The sequence below is a fragment of the Oculina patagonica genome, chromosome 1 (genome assembly GCF_052425735.1).
Source record: "Oculina patagonica isolate OP01 chromosome 1, crgOcupat, whole genome shotgun sequence".
Classification (NCBI taxonomy): domain Eukaryota; kingdom Metazoa; phylum Cnidaria; class Anthozoa; order Scleractinia; family Oculinidae; genus Oculina; species Oculina patagonica.
Genome location: NC_135758.1, coordinates 20,479,050 through 20,504,556, shown reverse-complemented (window position 1 = coordinate 20,504,556; position 25,507 = coordinate 20,479,050). Strand labels below are relative to the sequence as shown.

Genomic DNA, 25,507 nt, shown 5'->3' with positions numbered 1-25,507 from the left:
CATGACTTGCCACTGCAGATAGGTAAACTATGAATACTGTAGTGTGTCATAACAGAAGCGGAATTTTAAAAGAGCGCTTTTAGAAAGAGGCAGAAGGCATTCAATTAAAATTTGCGCATTTAAACCGCCATTACTTGCTGGCAAAACTTAAATTAAAAAATCCGCTTCTGTTATGACACTCTAGAGATATTGACTGATTAGTTGTTGACAAGATCAGAGTGTGCTGTCTCCTACTCGTTCCGCAAACTCTGCCACAAAATCATGTTCTTCCCAATTTGGCACTAACAAGGCTATAACATCGCCGGTAAGCCAAATTCACCAAATAAAAGATGACATACATAATCTTTCGTCATTTCTTTATGTCTCTGTAAAATTTGAGCTTAATCGCACCCACAACAGCGGAGAAATAAGCGTTTTAAAACATGCAGGTCTAGCGAAATTTCGCTTCATGAATTTATTCATGCTGTAGGTATCCCCCGCGACCTTAAATAATGTTTTGGTGCGGGTAGAGAGGCTCAAAACCTTGGCCAGCGGACGCGATTCTGCCTAAGTGGGCGACGATTATTTATTTGTATTATTATTTTATACTCCTCGCATATTTGTATCCACTAGTTACATCATGTTCTTCCAAGGGAGAATTTCAGCTTTCGACTCTGGACACTAACGATCACGAACTCAGGAGAATGCGACCAAAGAAGACTGCTGCTGAAAGACACGCTAGTTCTTCCGTGAATGTTCATGATATTTTCTTGGCAACTGTTTATCTTTAAATACATGTTTAACACTTCGCCAAGTCGATCTAGTTGTTTTCTTTTTTTGTTGCAAATTTATTAAACGAACTTTTATAAGAATAAAGTTGGTTCAGCACGGCTAATCGTTTACACTACACATTTTATTCGAGCCGGGTTAGATTTTCAGGAACGCGTACCAGTTTTATCCGTGCTCGGACTACCTCGCGACTAGGTCCGAGCACAGGTAAAATTTTGGTTCGGCACGGGTGAGGCATAGTTGTTTACACGACAAAATGTATCCCTGCCGAACCAATATTTATCGGTAGGCATACCATTTTTACCCGAGCCGTGCCAAAAATATTCTGTCGTGAAAATGGGGCTTAAATGAACTAATAAAAGTAATCCAATGTTTATAAGGTTGAACAAAGCCAAACCCAGTTCGTGCTGGTCAAAAGACAAAAGTGTCCACAATTAATTAACTTAAACTAAGTTAAGAACAATTTTTAAAAAAAGTGAAATTGTTGTTACTGGAAAATTGTTCGCATACGATAACTTTAATTGGTTAGTTTAGCAGGAACAAGCCAAAAAATACAATAAAGACCTGTTAGACTAACATTTGCAAATTAGATCCCTCTTTTTATAAGACCCTATTAAGACTAAAATTTGGAAACGGGTTCTTATTTTATAAAATTGATTAAAATGTTAACTTTTAGGAAAATAAGTTTGGATAAGGCTTAACTGTACATGTATACAATTTCATGTTCTGTACGATTAGTGCTTCATTTTTACATAAAAACGTATGTGTTATGCAAATTTTATACAAGAATTAGGCCAAATATGACAATGTAAATTTTTCTTCAGAAAATAAGAACTTATTAAGTGGTATACTCCGTATCTTTCGAACTTTGGCCGGCCACGGTACCTCGCCGATTTGGCTGAAGATGCCATAGCAACAGTTTGAAATAAAGTGATAGAGCAAATACAACCCAATCACCCATTCACCTGTGACGGCTATAATCTGTGTGATCTTGTTGTTGAGAATAGGCTGAGTAAGCTAACAGTATCCGTACTTCAAGGCATTTGTTGCCACTTTGAACTGGATATAAGTTCGAATGGGGGAAAATCCCACACCGAAAATCACCGTACACGGAGATCTTGGAGAGCCACGTGCCAAGTTGTTCTTGCTTTGACATGCTACCTGCAAACTGAACAGAGCATTTAGACTGCATAGCAAACGGTCTAAGAGGGAACTGTGTTAAACGTTGTTCCTTTACCACTTTGGGGGTGAAGCTTCCTGGTGTCATTCTGTTTTCCATTACCGTCCTTCTCTACTTCCTATAAGGCTATATCGAGGTGATGACAGCATTATGAAACTCAGTTAATGTGGCTCCATAGCGTGATCGAATATGAAGTGGCGCGCGCTAGTGTTACACTTTGAAATGTAATTTTGCATTCGTTTTTAGTCCCAGTTCGCTAAAACTTATGAAAGGAAATCAGCAATGATGAAATAGTGTTCTACAACATTCTCTGTTAAAATGATGGGTTCAAGTCATGAATTAAGACTACCCAAACAAATGCATCTTTTAGTGTTTAGCTGGATTTAAGTGCGATTTTCTACAATTTCCTTCAGTGAAATCTTCCAAAATTTTTACAGTTCATGGATACTACCTGAAAAAAAAAGTTAAACAGGAAAAAAGTAGACGTCAATGTAACTGTTCCTTTCAGAACAATATAACCGTGACTTGTTGTTTGCGTATCACGCAAACTACTGACAGATACAAACAATGATCCAAGTGGCGTTAATAAGGGAGCACTGCCTTGTTTTAGGTAAGCCTGTGCGACTTCCGGGGATTGCGTGACACAAGAACCTCACTTATCTCCCCAGCACTACGAGCTGACTGCTAGACAGCACGTGCTGGATCGGAGTATTGGTAGCGGGCGATATTCATAAGTAATGCAGCCACGAAGCTTGGGGGAAGTCGCTGCGCCGACTTAACCGCCACGGATGCATGCGAGGCAATGCCCCCCCCCCCCCCCCCCTGCAGTTGTAAAGGCACATTCTTTGTTAGCGGCAAAATTGTTTCTTTCCTCTCTGCGTAAAACACGTCTTATAGATTTTTTCTAAAAAACGAGCGCCACGTTAAGCAAAGTAATTGTAACCCCTCTGCCAATTACGAAATTTTACCGAAGGAAACTCAAGAAAAACTATAAAAAAAGTTGCCGTTTTTACCCCAGACATTTGAAACAATAACGTCAGCAAAATAGAATGAAGTTCGACAAGATCGCTATTTGAGCATACGTCAATGCTGAAACCACTAGGTTCAATTACAGTGTTTACTGGGTGTTTGATGCAATTTCATTAAGACAATCTACAAACTCACAATCTTTGAAAGATTAAACAGCATTGGCCGGACTTGGAAATCTACTACGAATAAAGTTATCTTTTGAAATATTTAACATAAATCCATGGTCGATCATTTTTGCCTGAGCTTGCGTCAGCTCGCGATCGCGCGCGCAGATTTCGAAAGCTTGCATCATCAGCGCGCACGGTCAAAAAACCCTATGGAGCCTTCTTAACTTAGAACTTAAGTTAGAACGTAACATACATGAACTTTATTATTGTGTCAAACCTTAAAAGCCGGCCACAGAGGAGTCAGCAACCTCTTGCTCTATCCAGGTAGTTATGCTATTTTTGTGGTTATCACGTGATCAACTCACCGGCATGCTAGTAGATGGTCCACAGTTTGTAAGTGCTCAACGGCTAAAGTAAGTTGAATTTGGTGTTTCGAAGAACATTCAGCTATTAAAATCTAGACATGAAATTTTTGCTAAAATCAAAACATCAGAATATGTATAAGGTTGAAACTCACATCATAGTTTACAGGGAAACAAGTGAAATTTGCGTAGGTATTACATCAGTTTTTTACGGAAGCCATTATTTTATTATTTTATTGAGTTACAGATGCACGCGGGAGGTTGCTGCTTCTAGCTTCTTGAGTGCTAAGCAAACTTCCCAAGTGCCTCTGTAACTCAATAGTGCACGCTGTGATGTTTACCATTTGTTTTATAGCACAACGTTCAGGCGATTTATTACAGTTTCTTTGAGGTAAAAGTGCGCGCGCTTATTTCAACAATTGCGAGTAGTGCTTGCGTAAACGCAGTCGAAAACCTAAAAGAAAAAAATTTTGAATTATTTCAATCTTGCATTATACCGCAAAGTCTTTCAGCATTATGGAGTACAGTTTTTCTTACGTTTAGCTTTTCAAATTCACAATAAAATCGAGAAAACATGTAAAAAAACTCGTGAAGTAGTGGCACTCGGATAGTCATTCATTGCGTGCAGCCACGCATGTTTTGGCTCTGGAAATTTCTGCTTTTTGTGCCTTACTGAGACCTGATTAAGCTGGCCCATCTATTAAGCAGCTATTGTAACGTGACACTTGACACAGTGGGCTGAACTAACGAGCTTTCAGCGACGTTTCTTGACGAATTGAGAGGCTTTTTCTGGGCACTTATCGGAAAACTTGGATATAACGGAACAGTTTTCTGTTGATCGCGTAACCACATCTGATCTACGCGAGTTGTAACGGCTTTGTACGCGAAGGCTAACGACTGACGCTACTGTCAACGCGTGGAGGAACGGGCGCTGTGCGCGCAAAAAATAACGAACTTAGAGCGCGCTTTGAAGAACTTTCTATCAGCTCTATTACTCGCACCAGCGCGCGCACCATGTGAGAACGCTTTTTGTGATACAAACTACGTGCGCATGGGTGCGATAAAACAGTAAACACTGTCATAAAACAACGGTCGGTGGTGATTGTGATGATACACCTTGCAAGAAGAATATATGAATGCCGGAGCACATTGGTAGTACTACTTATTCTGTGGGCAGCAACAGGAAGTGAGAGAAGTGTCCCGCGATTGATAGATAATGCGGCTGTAGTACAAACTAACTATTCTAAATGCGGATGGCGGAAAAGTTTACGTCAACACACCAAGTTATCCACCAAACCTGTGGCGTATTATGCTAACTCTACCGCAGCACGCCGAATCTTACTACTTAGTGGCGACATCAGCACAAATCCTGGACCAAGTAAGGATGGTGTGAGAGTCAGTAAGGATTACCTGGAACAGTTTGCAAAAGCTATTAATCCGCGATCAAGAAACCTAAACATTGCTCATATTAACATCCGCAGCCTGAGAAACAAACTGGAAGAGGTTAAACTTCTATTGTATTTGTGTCGCTTTGATGTGTTGTCAATAACCGAGACCCATTTGGATGACACGATATCGGACCGTCAGTTAGAAGTCAAAGACTATAAGATAATAAGAAGGGACCGAGGCGTTGGCACAGCTGGTGGGGGTTGCGTGGTATATGTGGCCAGGTACATATGTTCATCCCGGCTGAGAGTCTTGGAAACACAAGAAGTCGAGGGGATGTGGCTGAAGCTGTTAATCGACTCTAACGCTTTTGTAGTTGGAACAATCTATAGACCTCCATCGGATGGAGCATTTTATGAACGGTTTCACGAGATTCTGGAGAAGGTATGGATGAAATACAAGAACGTTGTCATTGTGGGTGATTTCAATTGCGATTACGCGCAACGAAATGGTGACATTGTGTTGTCTACCACCGGTAGTAAGTTACAGACATCACTACTTCAATTTGACTATACCGTGGTTAATAACGAGCCAACAAGAGTGACACGTGACACCTCTACACTTATAGACCTAGTCATCGCAAGCAGAGCAGGGCTTATCAGCAACACACGTAATCTGGAGCTTGGTATCTCGGATCACATGTTAGTGTATGCTTGTGTTCAAACAAGAGTCCGAAGACCACCTCCGAAAATAGTCAAAGGCCGCACCTTTAACAACTTCAATCGGTGTGAATTCATCAGGGATTTAGAGGACGCCCCCTGGTCTGTGTGTTCTGCGTTTGATGATCCTGATGACTGTTACTGGGCGTGGTCAAACATCTTTAACGACATCTGCAACAGACACGCACCTTACAGGGAAGTGAAGATCAGAAGTCAGTCTCTCCCGTGGATAACACCGCAGATACGCCATACAATGAACCAGAGGTTTAAAATCCTACTGATGGCCAGAAGAACAAACAATGAGGAACTCTGGAAAATATACCGCGAGCTGCGAAACAAAGTAACGTTAGACGTCAGAAAGGCAAAGTGCAAATATTACACAGAGCTATTTGCTGAGGTAAAAGATTGCAAGTCCTACTGGAGGCTGATAAAGGAATCTGCTTGCTATAAAACATCCTTAACAAATTATGGCGATGAAAGGACCTGGCGGAGAAACCGAAACATCAGATCTGGCTATTGCGAACATTTTGAACGAACATTTCGCTACAATAGGAGAGAAACTAGCCAGCGGCCTTCCTCAAGCAGAGCGACGGCACCCCTTAGCAAACCTATCCCGTGTCACACCCACGGTAATGACAATTGATCTAACAACAGATATTCTCAAGAAGGCGCTTTTTAAGTTGAAACCAGACAAAGCAAGTGGCCCGGACCACGTTTCCTCCAAACTTCTAAAGTATGCTGGTAATGTCATCATACCGTCACTGATGTCTGTCTTTACTGCAAGTACTGCATCCAATTCTGTCCCTGCTACTTGGAAATTAGCTAATGTGTCGTCATTGTATAAAAGTGGTGACGAGACAGACAAGCATAACTATCGTCCGATATCCCTTCTGTCCGTTCCTGGGAAGCTGATGGAGTCATGTATAGGCTCCATCATCACCACGCATATAACAAATCACGACTTAAGAAGCAGGAACCAGTGGGCATATAGAAAGGGCTACTCGACAGAACTACTGCTGGTGAAGTTGACTGAAGACTGGAGAACAGCGCTGGACAGTAACCTGGTGGTGGGAATAGTGTTTGTGGACTTCCGCAAAGCCTTTGATTCTATATCCCACTCGCTGCTGCTACAAAAACTCCAAGGGCTTGGCATTTCAGGAGACCTTTGGTCTTGGATCAAGGACTACCTTTCAGAAAGACACCAGGTCACGGTAATTAACGGCAGTCGATCCAGCCTACAGACAGTGAAATTTGGCGTGCCACAAGGATCTGTCCTTGGTCCTCTACTTTTTGCATTGTTCTGCAACGATCTGCCAAATATAACCGATGGTAGTGAAGGAAAGCTTCACATGTATGCTGATGACACAACCATCTACGTCGCGGCCACAAGTCCGGACATGGTAGCCACCGTGCTAAATTACATCTTACGGAAATTATATCGCTGGTGTTGTCAAAATTTGCTGACGCCACACCCGGGAAAAACAGAATATATGCTGCTATACCGAGGATCATTTACTGGCCCTTTACAAAGCATTAAGCTTGGGGAAAATAACATCAGGCAAGTCACTTCAGCAAGGTGTCTAGGTGTCCAAATAGACAGTGCACTCAAATGGAACATTCATGTCAAAGAACTGTGTAAACGTTTCACCCAGAAACTGAACCTTTTAAGATCATTGTATTTTTTGCCAATTCCTGCGAGAGTAGACTTTTATTTTAAAGTAATTTTACCGTCTGTAATGTACGGTATGATAGTCTGGGGGTCGTGTGGCTCAACACTTTTTAGTGACTTAGAAACAGTCCATGTGCGTGCCGCCAAGATAATTTTCGGCTTAGACTGGTTCACCCCTTCAGAAGACGTACTGCGTCAAGCAAAGTGGATACCATTGAGGCAAATGTACATCCGCAGGGTACTTTGTTTTGTCTTCAAATGTGTATCTGGAGGTGCTCCGGTCCAATTACAACACTTGTGGACGGAGCAAAAGACTAATTACAATCTTAGAAGGAAAAATTGCTTGTCAGTACCAAGACCAAAGACTGACTTTCTCAAAAAGTCGATTACTTATGAAGGGGCCACATTATGGAATTCTTTGAGTAACGAGGCCCGCCTTAAAGAATCGTTGGCAAGTTTCAAGGGTGCTTTGAAAGAATTAGGGATTTAAAGGTTGTGTATTTTTGTTTGTTTGGAATGCTTAGTTTGTAGTCTTTATTTGTTATTTAAGGGTTTAGTTAGCTTCAATAGTAATTTGTAAACACGACCACATCAGCTATGCTGCAAAACATTTATCGTGTATAAATAAAAGCTTTTATTATTATTATTATTATTATTATTTCTTGTAATATGTCGCATCAGATCAGCGCGCGCGCTCAGGTTGAAGGCATACGTCAGCGTGCACCCATGGGCAAATAGTAGACGCTAAATTAACCAATCGGAACACGCGCCTTACCTTAGTAGTGCTATAATTTTACTCTCGTTTTCCAGAAAATTGTTTTACAGCATCAATACGAAATAGATTTTTTCATCTTTCTAAGTAAAATAAATGTTCCTACGCAGAATTTTACGCGAAATTAGCTCGCGCACATAAACCAAATGGCGGCTTCTTTTCTATACAGCTTAGTCCGCTATAGAAGTAAATTGTCGCTTTCTCGTAATTTTTTTTTTTATATTTTGGGTGCGATCAAATTCTTTTTGTAAAATGAAAATATATCAATTCCTATGTTTTAAACATAAATTATCGCTAAAATCGTGTACTTTACTAGTACTCGCAGAGGAATTATAAAGGAATTATATGGAATATACAAGGTCTTTCTGCTTCTAAACGAATATCGCGACCATCATTTTTTATTTCAAAATTTATGTTCCCTTAAAGTAATAAACACGTAGGCGAAGTTTGGTAAAAAATCTATGTTCAGTTCTATTTAAGGGTAATGACTCTAAGAAGGCCATTTTCATTTCTTTTATTTCAAGATTCCAAAAGTTGCGAGCTAGCGCTTGTTTAAAGTGTAGTTATCCTGTGCTTCGTTTCAATGAAAATCCCCATCCTCAACCCCCCACCCCACCCACTCAAAAAAAAAAATGTTCTTCCCAAGGTTGTACATTTCAAGTGCTGGGGATCTTACCATTTGCAAGAAAAATCCGGTTGGTGTGACCGCTGCATAATGGTGAGCGATTTCCCGAATATACCGACCAACCGGATGAGATTTCGCTTACCATTATTCTACCAGGCGTTCCTTCCCGCTCACTCGATCTAGCGCCAAATTCAGTGTTGTTTTCTGTCGATATAGCTGGATACTTCGAGGTAGAAAACAAACTCTTTGACGAAGAAGATGGGCTGATGCTATTTACTGCCGTCAGCTGTTCCATGAGACGCGATTTAAACGGAATACAAGGTTATTTTGAGGTAAATGTTCCCACCTACGCACCGAGTGAATTTCGCAGTCGAGGGAAAATTGGCACGTTCGAGCTAGATCCTGTCCCGAGAAAAAATATGAACACATGAACAATTCCAACGTGGAATAGCAGAGGCAGGCCGCTTATTTCTCCTGTTAAAAAAGTGCTGGCATTCCTATGGTCGAGGTGAACACACACGTTCTGGACTGGTATAAAGACGCTATATTGTAAACACGACTAAAACTGTGCGTAGGTGCTAAAAAGGGCCTGGAAACGGAAGATTCGTTCAAATGGAAAGAAAATTTCCGACGGTTCGAACCAACCGGAATATAACGGGATACCTCAAAACGTATTCCACAATTTTCAATCGTAATTTCCGGAAAATTGCTGTTCCATTTGATTTCCAACCGAAATTTCCGTTTTTTTTGGCTAAATGGTAAGCACCCCTGGTTTAGTTATCAGTCGTATAAATTAACTCATGGCATGTGGCGTTACAAAACACGGAAGTCTTCGAAGTGCTTAAATTCGCTGCAAGACAAACGCTTTAATGATGTGAAAAAGCTTCTTTGAAATGCAAGGTAAGTCGAGCTTTTAAAATACACAGAAAGTGGCAAACGAAAGGTTATAATACGAAGCAACAATAATGATGAACCTAGTTGTCTTTGTTTACCAAAATTATCTGTACATTTATGGAGCTGTATTCAACTGAATTTGTATTCTTGACTTACTGGAAGCTGTTTGCTGCTTTGCCATTTCAACAGTTGCTGTATTTGTTATACATAGATAATTAAATATATAAATAATTATATTGATTGATTGTGATTCGTGCTCCGGATTTTATCCGGAGCGTGGTTCTCTTCGCCGCCACTATCGTCTAAGTTAATTACAACATGACAGTCGAAACTTGGCAACTTGTTAATTTTTTTTATCGCATTCAAAAAAAGTGCCCATTTTTCTATTCGCTTTATAAAACGACCTATAAATATTCTACACTTGCAGGTAAAGTGGTAACTTTTCGATCGACATAACATGAGAGATATCGGTCTCTCGACATACAGTTAATTTATGAGTTCTAAAACCAACTTGGAAGTACGGTAAAGCGTTATGCTCGTTCATTGCCGAAACGTACAATTTGAAAAAATATTTGCAACAGAACAAGAGATGAAAAATAGCTCTTTGAGGCAGTGATGTTGACATTTGATAAACGTTTATGGTATGCGCGAAGGGAAAGTGTCAAGAAGTCTTCGATCCGCCATATTGGTTCGCCTTCGGAAGCGATCGAAGCCGGACATGTTCAAAAAATTCCCAAAGTAAAAATTATTGGAACTTTAAAACATACGTTTCGTAGTAAGAACCCCAAACTAACGCTACATGCAAAATTTCAGGCAAATCAGCGAAGTACCGTGACCGCGGCCTTTTAATATAGTTAAAAAAATACAGAGTATGACACTTAACTGCCATTTAAGTAAGGACCTGTTTAGGCTAACCTGGAAATAATAAGGTTCTTAGGGCCTGTTTACATGATTCCGGAATGACTTTCATTCCGGAACGAAACTCGTTCCGGAATGAAGTTCGTTCTCCATTTACATGACAGAGTCGACCCGTTCAACCAAAGGCATTTTCACGTGCGCGGTTTTAATAATAATTATCATTTCTATAGCGCTATTTAGCTAGTCTTTCATAGCGCTTTACAATCAAAACAAGGTGGCGCATGTTTCGCGCGAGATCAAAACAAGATGGCGCATGCTTCACGCAAACTTGTTTTTGTGCCCTTTAATTGCCGTAACTGCAATTCAAACGAGTAATTTGACCCTAGAGCTGCTTCTTTGGGCTAAACAGTAATTGTTATTACGTTTTTTCGCTCTGAATTCAAACTGTGGAGTCCGTATGCGGTTTTCGAGTTGCGATTTCATCTCGGAACAAAATTCGTTCTGTGTTTACATGATACCAGAATGAAATGTCATTCCAGAACGAAACTTTTATTCCGGAATGAAAACCGGAATGAACTCATTCCGGAATGACTTGACTTTCGTTTCGGTATCATGTAAACAGATACAAAGAAATGTATGGGGATGGAATGAACTCGTTCCGGAATGAAAGTCATTCCGGAATCATGTAAACAGGCCCTTACTCGCGGGTTTTTACTGTAGTTGTTTACGAAAAGTACTTAAATCGATCTGGAATCAAAGGAAAAGCGATAAGGCTTTCCTTACTTTTAAGGGACTCGCGCTATATAGGGAAAACAACTGTCTAAAATTTATTAAGCAAATGGCGAATTAATTAAGAATGTAGTCGCGTACAATCAACGGTAAGTGAATTTACTTTTAATTTACAAAATTTAGAACGAGTCAAAGAAGGAACTTTTTTAAATTAACATATTAGAACGAGTAAAAGAAAGCAATTGCAATATCTCGCACTAACAAATCAAAAGTGTTATCGTAGCGACCTCTCTTTACAGAATTGCGCGAGCATTTAGACAGTTGTTTTTCCTATATAGCGCGAGTCCCTTAAAAGTAAGGAAAGCCAGGTATTAGAGAGTACGTGGAAATGTTCCCACGTGCATCAAACTGAACAGGATTGTTTTAAACATTATGTCCCTTACCTATCTTTACCGCACCTATCCCAACCAAACATACCACATTTGGTCCTTGTGCGTCTGGTTGTAGTCGTTGTTGTTGTTGTGTAATAGGACTTGGTTTGTGTAGTATATCTCCAACAAACGTTAGCCCTGGAAAAATATTCAAGAAGACAGGAACAATATTTAAGGCGATTCAGATGCAAATCTCTGCTTTTAACTATAGGTTTGGGGATTGTCTAGAAAGATTGATCACTGAATGTTCAACAATCCTTTTTACCAATGATTAATGGCTCTTTTTTTCTCAAGAATGTCAAAAGCCATCTCCACCCAGCAAAGCAATGTACAAAGGTCCAAAATAAAATATATGGCCCAGAAGGCCGAAACAGTACTGTCTGCAGTTAGATATAACTCTTTGGCATTACAAAGCTTTGCTTTCATGTCCAAATTGAGCACTCTACTAGGATGAGTCATTGCCGCTAGCATTGCGCATGCTCACTAGTTTTTCTAGTTTGAGCATTCTGGCATGGCTTAGATGATACCACAAGTGTGGGATCATTTGGGGTAGCTATACAGCTAAACCTCCATCTTAGCATTAGCACTGATGAGGCCCAGAAGGCCGAAACAGTACTGTCTGCAGTTAGATATTTAACAATTGGTTCATGCTTTAACGTGCTCCATCGAGTTATGGAGCACGCGGGAAGTTTGGAGAGCACGAAAGAAGCGGAAGAGTTGCCCGAGGCGATAGCCGAGGGCAACTCTAGCTTCTTGAGTGCTCTCCAAACTTCCCAAGTGCTCCATAACTCGATGGAGCACAGCTAAAAGCATGAACCAATTTGTTTTATAACATTGCCGGTGGAACAAAACCGGCCGCGGGAAAAAAACTGTGTTAATTGTGTGCAGTGTGAGAACATAAACTTAGCGGTCGAGCAATAAATTACACATGTACAAGTTTACACGATTGGAGCAGTTTGTGTCAAATGGCTGATAAATTGACTAAGTTTATACGGTGGCAGAGCGAAGAAAAAAATGACAAAAACAGCAAATACTGCTGTTGATGCTGAGAGTTTTCGCTGAATTAAATTTAAAATGTTTACTCCTCCGTGGAAGAAAATTAAAACAAAACAACCTCGAACAGCCGAACAGATTCCAAGGGCTAAAATAGTCAAAGAATTCGGTTCCATGCTTAGTTTTAAGTATTTTTGAAAACGGTAGTTGAATGAAGCGCCCGATAAAGTTAATTTTTCCCGAGCGGCAAAATCACAACAGAGCCGTAGACGCTTTGGTGTAATGCTTAAAACGCGAAAATTTTCGTCAGGCAGCTAGTTTTTAGTGCCATCGAGCTGTTGTCATTCATGGTTGGCCCATTATTCCACGTTAGGGCAGTGAAAAAAATGATTTTCGTCCTTTGAGACTCGCACGTTAGTTGTGGTTGTTTGAATTAAGGAAAGCACACAAACAACTTTGACGGCAAAATCGAATTTATTTTCTCTTTCGCTCTCCGTCTCGTAATAAGAAACAGCTTACCTTGTAGCTCGTATCCTTGGGAAAATATTGAAAGGATTCACTTTTCGTATTTGGAAAGATAATATGTCATCGCTTTAGCAAAACACCCGCAGCGTATGAGCTTTACTCAGTGAAATTTTCGCTCGTCGATTACGTCATCAGCGTGCTCCATCGGGATTTTGAGCACGCTTACGTATACTGAATTTGATTGCGCGGCTCTGCGAGCTATGTTATAAAGCTCTTTGGCATTACAAAGCTTTGCTTTCATGTCCAAATTGAGCACTCTACTAGGATGAGTCATTGCCGCTAGCATTGCGCATGCTCACTAGTTTTTTCTAGTTTGAGCACTCTGCATGGCTTAGATGATACCACAAGTGGGGGATCATTTGGGGTAGCTATACAGCTAAACCTCCAACCTAGCATTACCACTGCACTGATTAGGCCCAGAAGGCCGAAACAGTACTGTCTGCAGTTAGTTATATATATATTTAACAAATGGACCAGCCTTTTTTCATGCATAGTCTACACCTCTTTAGTATCAATCTACTTGCTGTTCTCTGATTGGCCACGCTACTCGCTATCTATTCTGTTGTAGAATGTGAGTTAAAGCCAAACAGCGTGCGGTTGTCAACAAAATGGCGGCCGCCTCTTCGCTTTTCAAATTGTCTTTGAAAAAAGGACTTTGATAATTTACTAAACGAAGCGATTCCAGAGAAGACAAAAACTGCAACGAAATATGTAATGAAGATTTTACACGGTAAGACAAGGATTTGAAATTAGAGTTTCACTTTTAAAAGTGGGCAATTTTATAATGTTATAACATTCAGAGATGTGTTTTACTGAGACATTTTGTGGAAATAAATTTTAGAATGGTTAGCAATCCACACAATTTCATAGTCCCCATCGAGGAGTAGTAAAACAAGAGCGATTTCAACAAAGCAGATCAACTGAAAGCGAAGGTTTGTTCCTAGCGGGTGACTCATTCAACTTTTCATAAATTTCTAATCGTTCACGTTTTCTAGATTTAAAACAGCTTGACTTCCAAACGGTTTTGTACGTCAGTATATCTTTCAGTTGTCAGTTTACAATTAAAAACCTGGCTTGTCGTTCTCTTTCGCGGAAATGATGGTTTCAATAATCATGAATAAAATGCAAAGGCGCACATAGATGCCAATGCAATGTCGTTTCTTCCTTGCAAGCGACTCATTCAACTTTTCATAAATTTCTTATTGTTCACGTTTTCGAATTTTTTTAAAAACGTTGACTTCCAAAGGGTCCTTGAACGTTACAACAAATCGTGAATCGGTTTCAATAAATCGTGAATTAAAAGCAAAGGTGCACACAGAAGCCAATGAAATGTGGTGCAGTGGCCAGTTATCCGCGTGTGGCGTGACCTATTTATATCATTATTCAATCAATCAAAGGATCTAAGAGTGGTATAATAGTGGATATTCTAGTGGATTTATACTAAAATAATTAGATTACTCGCTCTCAATTTCTATGCGTAATAGTTTATTCAGGTTTCGCCCTCATCAACTATCACGCAGTAGAAATCGAGAGCTCATAATCTAATTATTAAATAGACCATAGAAACGACGCATGAAACGATCGAAACTTAAATATAACCACAAGCCATTAACAAGTGGTTTCACTGTTTTGGACATTTCATGGTGTCATATCAATAGTCTATAATAATATAAATCACGGAAAAATGTGGTCGATTTTTTTTATACAATAACACTAAAAATTGACCGGCGAATTAGATGGGAAATCAGTGTAAAGTCGCGCATTTGACAGCTTGTGAGATCGCAGTTTTTACAATTAAAGCCGTCGAATGTGTTGGCAATCTCACCTCTGATGTTCCATTTGATATTTGACAACGTGCATGCCGGATTTTGGTTTTGGAAACGTGGCGACAATTTCTTAAGGGTTCCAAAATTTGACTTATGTTGCGTCACTGGTTACGTCATTTTCGTGGTCAGTGAATAAAGAATAATGACAGGCCTGCACGGACCCAAAACGTGATGTGGTGTAACTGTACATTACCTTCATATTTTAGCTCTAACAAGCATGTATTTAAGAGATTTACCCCTATTGTACGATATTGAAAAGTGAGTTCAGCAACGGCTGATTTTGTATTAAATCCCAGTTTTGCATATATTTTTAAGGTTACGCACCGCTGGGTGGTATGTTGTGACAAATGGCAAGATCTGTTTTTTTGATTTTGTTTTACTTTAGACAGCGTTGCTTGTATCATTTTGTCGGGATATCCACGCGTTATGAGGCGTGATTTGAAGTTTGAGATACTATCTTTAAACGCTGTTTTAGTAGAGTTTGTTCTTAGAATTCTAAGGGCTTCACCTTTAATAAAACCTCTTTTCACGCCTGGTGGTTGGCTTGAGGTAAACTGCGTGAACTGAAAAGTTTCAGTCGGCTTGTAATGTGTACGGATATCAAGGATTGACTCATTTTTGAATCGCTCTCCTTTAAATATGACTGTGTCGAGGAATGTTGTTTCGTTCTCTAAAATCTCAGCCGTAAATTTGATCGTATTATGGAAATTGTTAGCTTGATAAACAGGGTAATTTCCTGTTTGTTAGAGTCCCAAAGTGAGAAAATGTCATCGATGTATCGTTTCCATTCTCTCGGTTTTATAATGCCGCGACGTGTTGCAGCGACGTGTCGCCTAGTGTGTCCAGACCTTAATGGCAGTTTAATTATGTGTGGTTCCAAAAATATCCATACCTACCCCAAGGATAAACCCTTCCGACCCCCTGGAACTTTCAGTTTAGCTTCATACTTTCTTTTAAAAATTTGGGCTATTGCGCCCTCCCTCCCCTTCGAAATTCCCATTGACCATCCTTGGGTTGAGTATCGAATTTTCTGGAACCGCACAATGTAGGCATTCACTTATAAAAGTAAGCTGCAGATTGATACACACTAATCTATTTTTTTAACCTTTTCACATTTTCCTGTTTTCTATGGAATATATAATTATATATTGTTTTTACCGGTTTCACTTGTAATAATAATAAGAAGAAGAAGAAGAAGAAGAAGAAGAAGAAGAAGAAGAAGAAAAGAGGGGTAAAACGCTAAAAGTCGTAGACTGGTGAACTAGTGGCCCTCTACTTTGAAACCGAAATAAAAATACACGAAATATCAGTTTAAAATATCTATGAAATAATGGTATATGAAAATTAGAAGTACAGTCATTCCTTTCAGGCAAGTAAGCTGCTACAGTCAAAACAACTCATGCGTTTCTCTCAATAATGACCATTGAATTATTGTCTGAATTCACAAGACAGGCATGTGGGAATTTGGCCAGAGTTTGCACAATTGCGGGTGTAAATCTCACACATGGTGTTTGTTATCAGTTTGTTTGACAATGGAAAACATTTTGGTTGACTGAAGAGGCTCATTCTTCTGGCAGAAGAGTAGCTGGGAAAAAATGTCGTTGACCCAGTTTTCATTTTTATGCAAATCAGGTATATTGAAATGAGTGCATCAGGATCGTTTCTCGCTCGAATCACAGTTAAAACCTGTTGTCCTTGTAGATGTAAGTGTCTTGAAAAGTTATTTGTTTATCAGAAATATCCGGCGTAAATCTAACCCTAGTCTGATAACTGTTCCTTGTCTCAATAAATGTTGATTTCATCTCTGTCTCTGTTCTACAAAGAGAACACGAGATAACAATGTTCAGAGCGGCTCCTTCTTGGATTGCTCGAACCTGAGAATACAGCGTAAAACCGGTCTAAAAAACTATTTTCTTGAGCTTTATAAACTTATTCTTTTTAACTGGTTTGCCATTTTAAATCAGGGAAACTAAATCAGGGAATTAAACACTTAGCAGCACAAGTACGGTGGAACTAGTGTAAAAAACTTACCCATGTTCGTCAAGATTTGAAGGGTTTACCTTGAAGTTGGCCATGGAAATGAAACAGATAGCTAGAAAAAATATCCTGGCAAACATGACGAATATACATATGGGCAACCTGTTAGAGTGCTTTTCATATACCGTGTGAAGTAGATTCTGGAGTAATACATATTCTATTATTCTCAAAATCTTTTGTTTGTTTGTGTTTATTAATAGACACCATGTTTGACAGGTCAATGAAATTAATCCAAAAGATTGAAAACAACCACAAACAATAGAAAACTCTGTGATGCGAAATACAGAGAAGAACACGTTCGACATCGTAGACATAATAACCCTGACAGGTTGGATTCATTCATCTTAATATCGGTTCACAAGCAAGCAGTTGTCATGGATTGGCACTGCTGGTTTTTACTATTGCAAGTTTCAGTTCTAGTTTTTTGGTGAAAATGGAGCAGCGTGTAAAGGGCTAAAGGAGAAGCGACTCTCATTTGTCCGACACTATAATTGCACTTATTCTTATGAGGTAGCAGTTCATACTGCACGAGGCTCCAAGTCAGCGGAGAGTGACGACTCTCAAGTTCATGCTCTCGTAAGCATTCTCCATACCATAAATGCCTGCTACCGTAAAACAATGCATCATACATCGGCAACGAACAACTTCCTTTAGTTTCTTACCGCGCTTACCCAGTTGATCTAATCATAATTAGTCCTCAAACTACCAAAAGGATCACATTAATAGCGTTGCACAATTGGTGTGTAAGTCTTACAACATGTATTTGTAGGTGTGGCGAATGGCACCTGGAAAATTGTAGGTCAACGAAACATTTTATCTGAACTCGATATCTCGAAAACCTCATGCAATTTGTTTCCAAGTCTCTGGAGCTAGTTTCGAAATCGTTCTTAAATGTTAACGATATTTGGTCAGTCATCTTGGCCATTGATATTCAACACCCAAAGACGGCGCCATATTTCATCAAAGGTGCAGCAGACAAGCAATTAATAAGAATCAATTAGTCCTTTCAATCAATCTACATTTAACTTTCACCTTAAATTACAGATAACAGTAACAAAAAGTGAAATTATCACCGGTGTAAAATGAGTGAGTCCAAAGAAAGTAGAGCTTGTAATACGGACTCCACAAAAAGTTCTGAAGTAAGTTATAACGGCTTACCATGAAAGCAAATCAGATACGTGAAACAAATTTACTTACGTTTAACAATATAAAAAATATATATATTTTGTGAAAACCAAATCAATAGCAATCGTCAAAGATTAAACTCTTGACAAAACAAAAACAATTGAAAGAGTAGAAAAGAATTGTGTAATGAAAAGATACATTCAATTTATTTGAACTGAAACGATTTAATCATGCTATTTTTAAACATTTTATACGAATTATCTTTTTTTAAGAAAAACAAGACATTGGAAAGTTAAATTCAGGTACTTCTTAGGGGCAACAGTTCCTCCATATAACATATTACCATAGAATAATGAATAGAAAAGCGTTAATAGTCCTCATGATTTCAGTCGACTTCATTATACACCTTTCTTCGCTAATCAAGAGGTTTTGTTGCTTTCTCCAAGTGAAAAGGATGCCTTTCGACTAACAATGCGTACGACTGCGTTTAAAGCCGTCTTCTAGTTTGCGTTTTTGGCTGCAAAAAAAAAAAAAACAGCGACAGAAATAATCGCATGTATAATTAACGTTAATTCAGGCCATTTGCGCCTATTAATGGAACTTTTGAGCAATATTCATGACCAATTCAAAACGTAAGACACCGTGAAATATTGTTATCAGTTTACTTTTTTGTTCTTTTGTTTAATGCCGAAAATAGCAGTTAATTGGGCTCGCTGTTTAGCAGTACTACATTTAGCTATCTCTTTTACATAGAGCAACGATTTAATTTGCTATGAGATATAAGCAAGACAGTATATGTTTCATCTCCGATCACAACAGGCAAATAGTCAATAGGGACACGTGGATGCCTACTTTGAGGCAGTTTGTCTTGTTTTCAGTTTTCACTGGAGTGGGTTGCAAAATCAAAATCAAAATGGGTAACCCTATAACACCGTACAAGCACAAGACTGAAAACAACAAAGAAAAGCTGGCAAATATTCGGAAACACAGTTTTATATATTCTCGTTCGTATTCGAGAGTCTAGGTAAGATTTTGAGCAAATTAAGTTGTAACCAAAACAAGCGGTGATACGGCGCGCATTCGACACGGTGTTGAGCTTACTCAAAAAAGAAACCTTTATTCCATTATTTGAATATTCTGTTGTTTCTCTAGAAGCTACTAGAGGCGCTGTTGGAGTAAATACCGTCTCGTTAGGTATACCTGGGCCTATTTAAAACCATCCTGTTCTCTAAAATTAATAAAAACTACATTTTGTTCGCACAGGGACTCCCATGCAAATAGGAAACGATACCGAATCAAATTATTTTAGGATAAGAAAGAGGATAAAGGAAAGGAAAACGCCAACTGAAAATAGAACCTCTTATAAGTACTAATTGACCAGTTACAAAACAGCATTCCAGAAATATTTGTCATTGACTTACCCCTGTAGGGTATGTTTTTCTGATCTGCACTATAAGGTTAAGTAAGTTCCTACCTGTTTCAGCTCGTTAAGTAGTTCGTTCTTTGCGACAGAAAAAAGCATATCTTAGAAAAAATGACAAATACATATCGTGATTCTCAAGACCATATTCAGCCATCAAGTGTGCTATGAACAAATTAAAAAATATAACCTTTGACATGTAAAGGAAAATATTAAAACAACAGGAAACATAAATGCCGAAATAGAACAAGAGAATGTTTAACCTCTGACGTCTTGTTTGCATATAGATAGAGTAAAGCCTTGAAAAGCTCAATAACATTTGACAAGAAAGCAGTGACTATGGATTGGCACTGCTGGATTTTTCTGTTCTTGCAAGGTTTAACACTAGTGTTCAGCAAAGATGCAGCATTATTTATAGAGGTAAAGGAAAAGCGACTTTCCTTTGTCCAACACTCCAAATGTACTTATTCTTACGAGGTAGCAGTTCATACTGCACGAGGATCCAAATCTACGGAGAGTGACGGTTTTCAAGTTCACGCTCTGGTAAGTACATGTAAAAACGTATAAACAATTGTTGGAGTGAAAAATACTGCAAACATTTATAAAAAAAATTAACTATTCGAAGTACTTTTTCAGTTTACAAATTCGTTGAATGCTTTGGTCAGGTTTCCAATATCGCAAAATCTATCGTCGAGGCAAGGAGTGACTGTCTGGCAGTTAAAAATCGTGAAACTGTTCCCAGTAATTAAGATGAGGCTACATACATAGCATACCTGGCTGGAAAGTTTGCTTATCTCAAGGAACTGAATGTTAAGTGCGTTTCCATGAAAATATCTGGTTTTGAAATTTGGATTAGTTAAAGATTAAAGGATAATTTTTATCCTGTTGGGATATAGTTGCAAGAGATTGCTTTTGTAGAGAATATTATAATGTATAATGTATAGAGCACTGAATGATAAAAATACAATACAAATGGAAAGAAATAAGGTTATACTGGCTAAAAATGAAACAGTTTAAAAAGATGCGTCGTGAACATTGATTTCAAAGAGGAGGGAGACTGTGCATTACGAATAGTTGATTTAAGTGATAAGTTCTCGACATTGTCTCTGATGCAAAACAAGAGGTATTCAGGTACCGAACCGGTCGTTGCCTTAAATACTATCCGGAATATTAAAGTTTCTCTGCGGTAATGGAATACCCAGTGTACATATATATGTTCTTCTAGTGACAGCTGGCCAGTACCTCGAGGTCGAGCGTAGATTACGTCTCGGATGATATTCGTGTAGAAGAATAGCTATGCATTTGATCATGCAAAACCATCGATAACTAACAGCAGAAAGTATGATCTTGGTAAAAATGTTCTTTCACCACGCGCCAGTGCAATTGTAACAGCAGTAAATCTGATCTGATCACATAGCATCATATTTTTCTCTTCTTGCTCTTTTCATGTCGTTAACATGACTACTTTTTATTTTCACGCAGTTGCCGGCAAAGGATTTTGTTCGACGAATTGTCTTGAAGGGTTTTGTGCGCTGTTTTTGTAAACTTGTGAATTCATTTGTAATTTGCAGTCTTCTCTGAAAGGTTTCCATTCGCCAATTTGATACCAATTGATATTTATACAAACTTCAGAATTCGCAAATTCTCCAACAATTCCACTTGGTGTCTTGGCTGTCGATTTTTATGAGTTTCTTCAAATACTTGCAGGTTGATGTAACGTCTGTATCCCGCGAAAATGACGACAAGTCTTCTTCGCATCTTTACAAGTTAGATGTCCGGGAACCCAGATTGAGACGTGTGCGTTATGGACGAGTCCTTACCAACTATCCTGTCAATGAAAAGTTTGAAGAGCAGCTGTCAAGGCCATTTTATTTCCGGCAGAAAGAACACGGCACTTTGGTGGAAGTTCTGTTTCCCAAGGCCACCGAAACCCCGGAAGTAGCTGCCTTTAAGAAAGGTACACTCAAGGATACGTACTGTTTAGGCTTAGATGAATATTATACTTATTAGGTAACTGAAACCAAACGGATTGCAGGGCTGGCACTACGTCAAAAGAGCAAAGTATTATTTGTTGCCATTATTTTAACTAGCAGAGCTAGTCCTTAGCTTACCAAGGTCAGAACTATAGATACAGCTTGCAATTGGTCCTGAAGAAGATTAACTGTGATTGTCGAAATATTGGCTAGTAAATAATCTTTTGATCTGTCCCTACGGTTGTAGCCTTGCAATCAATTTAGCTGCATTTATTTAACAAGAGATCCGGAAACAGAAAAGTTTTGCTGTTTAATTATTCCTTGTGTGGTCAGAAATGAGGGGAAAGGTTGATAAACCTTAAAACACACCGGAGAAAATAAAGATATACCTAGTATTACAGAAAGACAATAAGGAAAAAGTTTTAAAAATTTTCGCTCATAATATTCATGACTTTTTAATTGTTCTGTTACTTTAATTTCGCGGGACTTAATTATCGTGATTGCAAAAACAAGGTTTCATTAGCATGGTATTAAATTTCACGTCGTTAGTTTTCGTGAAACCATTTTTCCGCGGGAATTTGACGTCGCGATTGTATTTTCAGTGCTCCTGACAGTTAATATAGAATCAAAAAATATTATCTTTGTCAAAGATTCCTTTAGTCCTCACAGGGAGTCCAGATACCTTCCAGTTCTGCTTTTATTATTGCCCTAGGATCACCCGGCCTGTAAATTGAAGGCACGACTCCTGTCATGTAGTACTGCACTCTCTTCTCTACACTAAGTCACGGGCTCGGATTTTCTGAAGTCATTCAAGAATCGGTCTCACAAGGGGTCAGTCTCGCAATTTTACCATTCACTGCCACTCCCCTCCCCCACCTATGCTTGCTGCTAGTCGTTTTGGTCATTTGGCATTCAAACTGCATTTCAGTAGTGCCCTTGCACACAGAAATCGAACAATACCAAAGATATTTTGTGAACGAGTTTGAAATTCGCGGGTTTTAGCAAATTAGGGTGTATACATGCACATGATGTTGCGGTTTAAATTTATCGTTGGTTTAAAATTCAATATTTTAAATTTTTAAAACCAGCTTAATTTTCATTGTCTCATATTCGTGATAGTAACCTGAAACAATAATTAAGAACAAAATGGTTATAAGTATTTTGAAACAAAGACACATTTAAAGCACAACACACACGTCACATCGAAACCATTGTTAATGTGTTCCATTTTTCAACTGCCTGAAACGCAAAATATTTTGTCAAAATCAGTGCCAAAAGTTCATTTTTTTCGTAGTTTTACAAAAGCAAAGGACTTTTCGCCTTTAGGAATTTTTATATTCAATGTTTTAATATATATTATTTGTAAACCAATGATTCACAAATGGCAATTGGTAAAATTGTAACAAGAGAAATTTTTAAACGGCTTCACTTGTTTCGAAAGGTGCTCTATCCATGCATGAACAGTTGCGTTGACAAAAAAAAAAATAGAATGTGACAGTTAATATTTAACAGTTATTCTTAGAAATCGAGGTGAATAGCAGTAAATATAGTTTTAGTATATACACGCATACGCACGAAGCGATCACAACAACAAGCAATCTCAAAGTTTTCAGAAGGGAACCATTTAAAGTCTTTTAAAAGACCTTTCAATTCATGCGTAGAAAACGTACATGCAAGCTGTACATACCGGGATGCGCGAATCAGAAACTTCTCAAACTCATTAATAATTCATGAATTGACAAGCCAATCAGGATACGCCAATTTGGTCAGGTGCGTGTGGTTTGAAAACCCGATGAAGCACTGGACAGGGACCTTTCCACGATAGTTTGATGAAATATCAAACTCTAGAGTTTGATGAAACGTCAAACCCTTGTGAGGCGGGGTTATCCTAATTTATATATTAATGACACAAACACCGACTGAATAGACAAGCTTCTGTTTTACGGGTTAAGTAGAATCACCCTAAAATTAACGTTTACAATACTAGTGCATTGTTTCGTAGCGATCGACCACCGTTCTTATTCCAAACCGAGTTTTTGGTGAACGAATTTTGTGAGCCAATATTTTAAAGACAGACCATCCAGGTACTCCAACTTTTCTTCAAGATTTGCACGCGGTTAACTTCATAATCCTTGAACAAACCTCCCGGGTAAGTAAAGAAGCTTAAATGGATTTTTGCTCGCGCGCTGTTTGGCAAGTTCGATTCTCAAAACTTCAACGGCTCACTTGTCCACTATGCTTCGACTGGGCAAGCAAGGAATTTTCTTGCACATTTTTGGGCGGCCGAAACCGGCGATATTCATCCTGAGCTAACCCGTCTACGTTTCAAAACTACCAGGACGCCACTGCATGCAAATTGTGGCGGCTTGAAGTAAACAAGCTTAGTTGTGAAAAACACGGATCTTACATAATCATCACAAACTATGCGCTTTTCGTGAATAGTATCCTTTGTTTGCAATAAGGAGCCGATTGAGAAGCTATTTCAAATACTCGTGCTTCGTGTTTCATCGGGGTTTCCAAACACTCGAAAACAATAAAAGCACTCGGCCTACGGCCTCGTGCTTTCATCAGTTTTACCGTGTTTGGAAACCCCGATGAAACACTCGCACTCGTTTTTGAAATATTATAATATTTCAAATATTTTAATATTTCATGTTTGAAGTATAAATAAGGGGGGGGGGAAGCAACTTCCCATACATTCTCTTATATGAAATCTGAGCGATGCTCTCACAACTTGCAAAGCAATCACCGGGGCGATAGTCAGCGGATGTCTCTGAGGGGCATGAGCAGCTCCTTTTTTGTAAACTTGCCAAAACAATAACAACATGGGACCAACAGTTCGATTATATTTTTTATATAGCAATGAAAAAAAGTCTTTCTAAGTTTTGTCCTTAAGCAGCGAACATTTCCCCGGAAAGATTCTTAATAGTTTCAATATGTGGCGTTTGTTATGAAATAAAACCTTCACGGAAATGGTAATGACAACGTGGCGATCGAATATTCCCGCGCTGGTCGGAGCTATTGTTCTTGCTCTATTGTTTCGAGGTTGTTTGTTGACTTGGTCGTTCTTTGTTTTACCTCATTTACAATTCCCATGTGGGCCAGTTGAAAATCGTGGTACAAAAATTTGCATTCAGCACTGAAAAGTAGCACGGCATCACAAAATTCTGCGTTCTTAAAACTACACGATGATGACGAAATTTTCGGATAAACACACTGGTTTTAGATTTTTAGTAAAGAGAATTGAACCCTTATAATAAGTGATTCCACGGCATGGTCATCGTGATTGCCATAGCTTCCATTTCGCGGGAAAAGATTGCCTGTTGCATCATCGTCCAAAACCCGCTGACTACACCGTGAATTGATCGCGTTGCAAGTTGTGAGAGCATCGCAACTCGGTCCCAGACCTCGTCTCTTCCCCCCCCCCCCCCCCCCCTGGTATAAATACTTCAAACATGGGAAATGTACTTCTTCGATAAAATCGTCGTGACAATCTAGCAAAATGGTCCTTTAACACTATTCAAACCTGCATTATGAATAAAAAAAACCTGGTTGCAAAACATTTTAACCGTTGAAGCAAAGCATTGAAAATTGAAAGAACAGTTGGCGAAGGATCCAACTGAAAGTTTGGATTATACTGAATGTGTGCAGAACTGTGTTGAAAACTGGAGGTTTTCTCGCACAAAACGTTTTCCTAACTATTTGTGAAGAATCTTGGTTGAATAACATTTCATGTTGCTGCCGGTAAATCTGCGGTATTTATTTCTGCCGCTGCCCGGCGAAGAGCGACTTGATGGTAAGCAATTTTTTTTAATCGTTTCACTCGAGTTGTGTGGACTTTGTGCTGCAAATTGCGAAATATGTAGTCTTCTCTTACTTTGAAAACCATCAGGCCAAATTTTGTAGCCTTGTTGTATCTTTTCTGGCTCAGCTTTTTTTTGTATTTGCGATCAGAAACGCGAGTTTACTCCGGCTATTTTGTTTTGCGTATTGAATAATGCTTAATAGCACGAGATAGCCAACAAATCAGATTGCTTGAGCGTGTATATTGTGTATATACTAAAGTCGATTATAAAGTC

The 25,507-nt window shown here is 38.9% G+C and overlaps 2 protein-coding genes across 2 annotated transcripts in view; one reads left to right on the top strand and one right to left on the bottom strand.

Moving 5' to 3' along the window:
• The window catches only part of LOC144661443 (uncharacterized), a 61,517-nt gene extending 44,497 nt beyond the window's left edge, over nucleotides 1-17,020 (bottom strand). The window contains 2 exon segments of the mRNA XM_078522220.1: nucleotides 11,542-11,667; nucleotides 16,905-17,020. Of these exon segments, the coding sequence (XP_078378346.1) occupies nucleotides 11,542-11,667; nucleotides 16,905-16,990 (212 nt within the window). The 5' untranslated portion in view covers nucleotides 16,991-17,020.
• A 2,745-nt stretch (nucleotides 17,021-19,765) lies between these two features.
• LOC144661432 (uncharacterized) overlaps nucleotides 19,766-25,507 on the top strand; it is a 37,446-nt gene continuing 31,704 nt past the window's right edge. Inside the window, exons 1-2 of the mRNA XM_078522196.1 lie at nucleotides 19,766-19,998; nucleotides 21,163-21,412. Coding sequence (XP_078378322.1) covers nucleotides 19,795-19,998; nucleotides 21,163-21,412 — 454 coding nt within the window. The 5' untranslated portion in view covers nucleotides 19,766-19,794. The remainder of the gene's footprint in view (nucleotides 19,999-21,162; nucleotides 21,413-25,507) is intronic.